Source organism: Etheostoma spectabile, chromosome 6 (genome assembly GCF_008692095.1).
Source record: "Etheostoma spectabile isolate EspeVRDwgs_2016 chromosome 6, UIUC_Espe_1.0, whole genome shotgun sequence".
Classification (NCBI taxonomy): domain Eukaryota; kingdom Metazoa; phylum Chordata; class Actinopteri; order Perciformes; family Percidae; genus Etheostoma; species Etheostoma spectabile.
Genome location: NC_045738.1, coordinates 20,725,084 through 20,733,844, shown reverse-complemented (window position 1 = coordinate 20,733,844; position 8,761 = coordinate 20,725,084). Strand labels below are relative to the sequence as shown.

Below are 8,761 nucleotides of genomic sequence, written 5' to 3'. Positions count from 1 at the left end.
GTAGAAGTACAGATAATTGTGTTAAAAACTACTCTGGTAAAAGTATAAGTACTGATTTAACTTCATTCAAGTAAAAGTAAAAAAGTACAGGCTTGGAAATTTGGTATGGATGACGCAAAAATAATAACTAACTCCAGTGAAATTATTTTAAACTTCGTGAGGACTAGATTAGGACTGGATTTAAAGCTGATTCTGGTTTCCAACTTCGGCCCAGTTGTGTCTGTTAAAACACAGACGGAGACAACTTCTCTCTGTTGATGCTTTATTACAATCAAGCCTCAGCATAAACATGGGCGTGGGTAGCTCTGCTATGACTGTTTGTGTGGTAATAAAAGAAATAAATAACATTGTAAAGGCTACCATACACAATGCATAGGAATCATATATGCTAGTAAATAATAACAATAAACCCACTATTAAGCTCTTAATGAGCAAGGACATTCAACAATCGCCATTATATTGAATCAACAGCCAGGTCAGGTGTAACCTAGCTAGCAGGTGAAGAACACAAACGGGCGGGCGGCTGTGGCTCAGTGGTAGAGCGGGTGCCTGCCAATCGGAAGGTTGGTGGTTCGATCCCTTGCCCTGCAGTCCCATGTCGAAGTGTCCTTGAGCAAGACACTGAACCCCGAGTTGCACCATCGGAGTGTGAATGTGTATGAGTGTGTATATCTGATGAGCAGGTGGCACCTTGTACAGCAGCCTCGGCCACAGTGTATGAATGGTGAATGTATCCTGTATGATGTAAAAGCGCTTTGAGTAGTCGTTAAGACTAGAAAAGCGCTAAATAAATACAGCACATTTACATTTACATGTACAAACAAGCTAACTTTAAAATTTGCAAGAACTATAGACCAATACAACAACAGGCAGTCTCTTTTTCTTTTCTCTCACTTTTTTTTCTCCATGTGGCGTGTGCGCCCCCTCGCGAGGCGCGTGTCTGCGCTATTCTCCGAAATGCACTCACAATCACACCTGATAGACACCGTTTAATACCAAGCTAAAGTAACAAGCCAATTTTGTAAAATGTAAGGAGTACAAAGTACCGATATATTTGTGGTAAAATGTAAGGAGTAAAAGTTGCCAAAAAAAAAAGTAAAATAAAGTAAAAATATCAGAAAAATTTACTTGAGTACAGTAACCAAGTATTTGTCCTTCAATTTACTAACTTGGTTGTTTTTGTTGTATTCCAGCCTTCTCACCATCTTGGTGCTGCCATCAGGTCCTCAGTATGAGGTAACCCTGAAAGGAGAAGTTGTCCCAGAGGACACTGGAAAACCTGCCATTCCCTGTGCTGCTGTCTTTGGTCCTGGTGTTGCCAAAGATGTTCCCCCAATTCTCTCTAATAAACAGTTCGTAGCCTGGGGAGGGGTCACTTTGGGACGAGCTGTGTAAGCAACTTTTCCATTTTTCTATTGATTTCAATACCACTTGGTTACAGAAAAAATACTTTTTTAGGTATCAATTATTAATTTGAAAGTAATCAATGGCAAAACTCAAGGCCCAGTAGTCCATCATATTTCATTAAAGTGCTCATATTATGCTTTTAGGCTTTTTTCCTTTCCTTTATTATGTTATGCATCTTTTTTGTGCATGATGTAGGCTTACAAAATAAAAAAGCCCAAAGTCCCAACCCAAAAGCACTTAACATCTCCAACAGAAAACACTGTTCACGAACTGCTCCAAACAGTTCTATTGTAGTCCAGCCTTTAGTTCTGGGACACACATGCGTCACTTTGTAACACGTTATAATGCTTGTCTAGCTGCTCGCATGCCTTTCCCTCATACTCTGCTTCTGACTGGGTAGTAGTTCTTACCTAGCTACTGCTCATGTACAACTCCCAACAAAGGAATAGAAGTGTGATGCCTCAATCTGTAGCCAAAACAGGGTGAAAAGAGGAGCAGCGATGTGCAGATCAACAAAAATATGGTGTTTTTTGAAAATTTAAACATGTAAACCTTTTCCTATATAACCTCTACATGCAATTATGAACCTGAAAATTAGCATAATATGTGTAGTTTAAGGATTGTATAATTCTATTCATGAGAAGGGACAGAGGGTGTCTACAGGGAGTGTTATTTCTCAGAAGCTATTTCACCAGAATGCACAATTTATTTAAACTCATGGAAGGGAGGTAAAGTACAAAGAAAATGCTAAATCATGCAACAAATGGATGCATTATTTAAAGGTTTAACTGTGTAAAGGTTTGACTTTGCTATTCTACTCAAATTAGGAAATTTAGATATTGACTCTCAATCTCAAATCAACGATATCAAGTTTTACACAGAACACCTGCACACTAATTTTTAGCACATAACCAACAGCTGTGATTCTTTTTCAGCCAACAGAAGCTGGTTCTAAGGAATAACTCTCCCAATGCCACACAGCAGCTACGGTTGCTTATTCGTGGTCAAGACCAGGACTGTTTTCAGGTAGATTGTAATATTTTTAAATTTGAAAACTGATCAAAAATCTCATCTCAATTCTTCCTTGTTCAGGGTAACCTAACATCCTGTTTTTGTGTTTTGACAACCTGCTAGGAATCACCTGCAAAGTTTTTCTTTTGTATAGTGTCTCATGTTTGTTAATCAGCTATCCACTGCAAGTGTTTGTGACCAGTTGGTTTTTTATTTAATCAGATCTTTCTTTGTGCAACCAATTGGATCACACAGATGCATGAAGATAAAACCAGACAGGAAAATGCCTAAGATCAATACAAATTATATGGCATTGAATGAGTATTCCACCTATTTAGCATTGCACTCCCATAACATTGTTGGACTCATTATAGACAATAAAAAAAATTCAGCTAAATATTGTAGTTAGGCCTTGGGTTTCATTCATAAAATGTAGGGTAGGATCCATACTAGCCGCAAACTGAGCGGGAGACGCAAGTATAGACGTGAATGAGCTGTTATCTCTCAAAAAATGTCAGCTCAAAAGAAAGAGAAAGAAAGAAAGAGAGAGAGGTCGATACAGAGTGCAGAATTTTTAGCCGAACATGGACCTCTAAGTATTTATTTACTGAAGTCTAAGGAAAAACTGTGTGTTTAGTTTGCGGTGAATTAAAGGATTCTAATTTGAATTGCCACTACAATACTAAACACGCAGAGAAATACAACAACTTGATTGATGCAGAGTGGGCACAGACGTCTGACTCTTTGCTAGTTAAGCTGCAAAAGCAACAAGGCATCCAAGGGAAGTATATTAAAGTGTTTGGTGAACTCTGCTGCCCTAATATGTCCAGAGAAAAAAAGAGACATTTGAGAATGTGCTGCCTAAACGTGCTGATAAAATTAATATTGAGCCTATTAGTCTGGCCCTCCACAACAGTCCCTGTTTCTCATGTGGCCCCTTGGGAAAATGTATTGCCCACCCCTGCCTTAGGACAACGTATGTAAGAGACTGGCTAAATTAATTCACATACATCTAATTAGCTCATACAGGCTACTTAGGTGTGTAGAAGCTAGCTGCTAGTCTGGGCTGTGAACATTAGGGTTTAACCCATTTATGGAGTCAAAACACGTGATTTGGCCTTGATTTGCATTATAACGGTTTGTTTGTGAAGAAAAGGATGGCCCTCAGAACTAACAATGTATGGTACTTTCACTTGATTGTTTGAAAACGTTTTATGGGATGGTCTGACATGTTATGTTATTACATGTGTATACATTTGTATAGATGTTTATAAATTTGTATAGATTTATCTTTAACTGGAAACAAAATAGTTTGGGATTTATGACCCCATGTCCTATTTTCACTACATGGGAGAGATCCCCCGCCCCGTTTTACAATTTTCTTTAATTTAACTAAGTAACTTTTACTTTAAGTACATTTTAAATTAACTACTCATTACTTTTACTTGATACATTTTTCAGATAGGTAATTTCACTTGTACTTAAATTATATTTCATCAAATTATTGGTACTTAATATACAATATTTTAGTACTTTTTCCACCTCTGCTAACTACTGTACCCGAAGGTAATACAATTAAAACCGTTATGCTCTGTAATCACAACCACTGTGAACCAAGATAACAAGCCAACACACTCTTAATATCGACACTGCAGCACATAACGCTACAGTTTAACGCCTTCTGTTAAGCCCATCTTAAATTCACTCAGAGCATTTTGCTAAGAAGCATGTTCCCTTGAGCTTCTAGCCTCAAGCAGAGGTAAGGAGTGGGCTACAGAGGTCTGCTTCCCTTCTTTTTACATTTTTAACCCATGGTTAAACTGTTAATTATTAACATCCCAAATGTGAGGGTATATAAACTTTTTTCCCCCCTCAGCTTCAGAGTATGTTCAGTCCTGAAGAGCGTCTGACCCGGCACGGGGAGCTGTCCATTCGTCCCAGGGAGGACCTGACCATCCACCTGCTCTTTGCTCCCACCAGGGTTGCTTGCATGTTAGCCAAGTTGGAGATTAAACAGTCTGGAATCCGGTCTTCACAGCCAGGAGTCAAATTCACTGTGAGAATGTGACTGTTTTGGTCCTGCTAAGTTCTCTTTTTTTTCGCTGGCTTCTCATTTTTAGTCATTTAATACTTTGCATTTCTCTCACTTAACTTACTCACCTCACTTTTTTACCACTATTGAGCTTGCATGCCTGCCTTGTACTTTCTCATCTTTTCCCTGCCTCATTTTATTTACTGTTTCTTTGACATGTTTTCTTACTTTCTAGAAAGACTGGGCTATAGTTTAATTTGGTTCTTATCTTTCCCATCTTCAGATTCCACTGTCGGGTTACGGTGGGACAAGCAACATAATCCTGGAGGACCAGCGAAAACAGGCAGATGGCTATTTGGCAACACTGACTGACATTGCTGTTAATCGTGTCAGCAAAGTGTGTCTGTGCGTTAGGAACACTGGCTCCAGAGCAGCTTTCATCAAAGCCGTGGCCTTCTCTGATGTGCAGACACGATCAGTTATGGATTCCTCTGTCATCAGCCTTGCCCCGTCACAGTTTGTACTTAAGGAAAGGACACAAGAGGTAAGAGACTGAAATGAACCACAAAAAAAAAACGTTTCTTCTAAAATATTAGTGCTACAAAAGACACTACAATTAATCATTATATTAATACAAAAAGTATTACCAGCCTTTAAGGTTAATACAAACCTTGATTGTCCTTGATTTAGTTCTATAGCTGTTATTGGTTAGCCTGACATTGGCAGACCAAATGCAAATTAGTAAACCACCAAATCGCGATGATACATTGCTTTCTCAATGCGGTAAGAAAAAAAATCTCAAAATCCTTTTTGACTTCTATATCCTCGATCACATGACCTACAAACTGATCGAGACCCGGCATATTGAAGGACCTACCAATTCTTTAAATTTGCTTAGTGGAGAGAGGAGGCTTTCAAAAATGAGAGGGACTTGAGTATACACAAGTAAATGTGCTGTATTTATATAGCGCTTTTCCAGTCTTAACTGCTCATAGCGCTTTTACATCTACAGGATACATTCACCATTCACACACATTCATACACTGGCCGGGGCTGCCGTACAAGGTGCCACCTGCTCATCAGATAAACATTCACACACATTTACACTCCGATGGCACCGGGGGAAACTCAGGGTTCAGTGTCTTGCCCAAGGACACTTCAACAATGACTGCAGGGGCGGGGATCGAACCACCAACCTTCCGATTGGCAGGCAATCACTCTACCACTGAGCCACAGCCTAAGTACAGCCTATGTTGTGTGTTAACTGCTACAAGGCTATACATGACAATCCATGTAGCTTTTAGATCATTGAACAATGCATGTGTAGTGAATGCGACATACATAATTCACCATGTTGAATTAAGGGTGGTTCCACAAACCTTTTGATTAGACATGTGATTTACTGCCCTTAGTCACCGCAGGTAATGTTAACTGTTCGGGGAGCACGATCCCTTTAAATGTTGGGAATGCGTGATGATGTGGGACGTTATGGGGTTGGCATTAGGCTCAGCACCTTATTCTCTTTATGCTTTTTTCCTGTTACATAAACGGGCCACGCATTTGTGTGCTCAACGTGAGAAATTGTCTCCTGCATCTTGCTGCAATTTCCACACATTCTTCATTAATCAATTAAAAGACATCAGCTGGTGTGGGGGCTAGAAATCTATTTGCAGCTGTTCTGGCCCGTAAAAGGTCATGAAATGTTTAATGTGTTTTACATTTAAGTAAAACATAATTAGAATAGCTTTGAATGAATGGAAAGATCTCACTCTATAACAAACAACTGTGAATATTATAGCTTAAATTGTCCATATTATGGGGGAAAAAAATTCTGGGTGTTATTTTGTGACTCTGGTGCTTCCAAACGCATACAAACTTGGAAAATAAATTATCCATTATCCATCTTGTTTTGAGTGTGATATGGGTTTTTGAATGTGTCCTGCCTTCAATCTGAGGGTGAGCTGCTCAATGTCTCCACGGCTTTCTACATAATTAGCAGAGACGAGGTGGCTAACCTTAGCATGCTAGCCAGTTCTCAATGGCAAAACACTGCTAAAACACACACTAGTTCACCATAATCTACACAAGAACTACTTACATGTCCCTGTTCTGCAGGTATTCCACAAGTGTGCCCTCGTTTAGGAAAAGTGTCCTGCCTTGTACTGACCAAAGTAGGAAAAACAGCTAGCTGATGTTATAATTACCTAGCTAGCTACTGTGCGACTCCCAACAAAGATAGTATAGAAGTGAGATCTTTGACTTTAGCTAAAACAGAGGCCCAGACACGGTGAAAATAGGAGCTGCAGCAGTTGCAGTACAACAAAATGTTTTTATTTTATTTTTATTTTAATGAAACCATGTAAACCTATTGAATTACAACCTCAAAATACAATTATGAACCTGAAAATGAGCATAATATGGGTGCTTTAAACATTACACAATTACATAATGGTTTGAGTGATCATGATTCACAGTCCTTAGTGATAGTGGTTTGTGGTGCATGTGTGGATCTATAGGACGCTGAATGCCAACAAAATCAATTTGAAAGAATATACAGTACATATGCCCAATAAATCTTGTATGTGTCATTCTTCTATGGAAGAATCATCAATATAAAAGTGCATCTGAACAAAACCAAGCTCTGATAAAACAATGACCAATCCTTTAAGGTCATAGTTGGTACTTTTGTTTAAACAAAATGTCTCATTCATATTGCTGCCTGTCTTCCATATGCTGTTATATGACCTTGTTACTAATAATATTTGTATGTGTTTTCAGGTGATCACTGTGTTAATGAAGTCCACCCAAAGAGAACAGGTCCTATGTCAGTCAACCAATGCACTGCTGGCTACAGTCTGTCTGTTTTGTGGAGATGAGGTCTCCAGGCAGCAGTATAGAAGGTGAGACTTTCCACCATTTAGTTTAGTTAATTGTATGCTATTAAAGTAGTATGTATAGGAATCACTAGTGGATATTGATTAAGTAAATCAGAACTGTCTGAGAAGTGTTTCTTTGTATTGTATCAATGTATCTTTTTTCATCAAAGTAATGTACTGCAAATGTAAACTGTTTCAGAAGAAAACTGTACGCACTTGTTAAAACAATTTTTCAAATGCATACAGTAGAAACAATGGAGAGGAACTGAAACCAGCAATTTCTTTATCTTCTTATTTCTACAGTAAGACCCAAAAAATGTGTAAACTATGGTCAGTTTTGGTATGCACAAAGCAATATTTGTGTGATACTTCCACCTACCGATTATTTGTACGCTGAACTATAGATTTATAGATGGTTCTGCCATTGTGGGAAAGCTGTTTTGTCCCCCACTCAACCCCCCCTACAGCACAATTATTTGAATTTTGATCACAATTTTGACTTTCCACAATCAAATTTGCGTGATAAAGCAATTTTCTTTTTTTTTAAATGCATCATTTCATAGAACGCTCCGGGTTTTTTTGCATAGCGCATCTACTGCTCCGTAAACCACTGTCTGATCATGTGCCAGTCAGTTGTTCCCTGCATCGCGCAGCTTAGTTTCAAGATGTAGACAGTCACAAAGGACAGAGTAACGGGAGGAAAATTCAACAGATAGCAGTCGGTTATACATCGGTCTCAAGGTTTACCAGTAAACGCAACATTTTGTCCCGTCTGTGTTATTCAGACAACAGCAATGAGCAGTGCTAGTCAGTGGCGATGCTAATTAGTCGCTCACAGGCTCTAGGGCGCGAGTAATATTTTTCCTCTAGAACGCACCGGTGCACATAATGTCCTCGCATCCGCTGCAATGTTGATATATGGATATGGTTTCATTTTGCGTTACATGACCCATTTCTTCTGTAAAGCCGTGCCAGTGTTTGGAACTCTCCTCTCCTTTCTCTCCTCTTACTCTCCGCGCAGCCCTCCCACACACTTCTGACATTTGTCTACAGTTTTAATTGTCATTAACACAGCTGGATATTGTTAAGTATGAGGGGCAAACCTGTATTTGTACCATTGTTTCCGCTGGTAACTCTGCTATCGCGGACGCCACGGCGAAGAACACAGAAGAAGTTATTGAATGCAACTAACTTCAGTTGTTAGAGTAACAGCGTGTGAGACGGAGCTGCTGGACCTGGGCGAGAGATGTGACCCATGGCCAGAATATCATAGTTCATAAAAATGCAGCGCAGTGACGATACAGACATTTCATACGCACGACGTGTGTATCTGCCGTTCGACCCGTGCTGGACCCGTTCATAATGAGTCAGCCGTCTCTCTGAGCCAATGTGACAATAAAATTTGTTTTGGTTAAAATCAACAAATAATCGTGAT

At 39.3% G+C, this 8,761-nt stretch overlaps 1 protein-coding gene across 6 annotated transcripts in view; it reads left to right on the top strand.

The window, feature by feature from the left end:
• cep192 (centrosomal protein 192) overlaps nt 1-8,761 on the top strand; it is a 132,487-nt gene that overhangs the window by 108,610 nt on the left and 15,116 nt on the right. For all 6 annotated transcript variants that reach the window (XM_032518238.1, XM_032518235.1, XM_032518234.1 and 3 more), the window contains 5 exons: nt 1,194-1,391; nt 2,343-2,433; nt 4,295-4,474; nt 4,734-4,994; nt 7,229-7,350. In XM_032518238.1, coding sequence (XP_032374129.1) covers nt 1,194-1,391; nt 2,343-2,433; nt 4,295-4,474; nt 4,734-4,994; nt 7,229-7,350 — 852 coding nt within the window. The remainder of the gene's footprint in view (nt 1-1,193; nt 1,392-2,342; nt 2,434-4,294; nt 4,475-4,733; nt 4,995-7,228; nt 7,351-8,761) is intronic.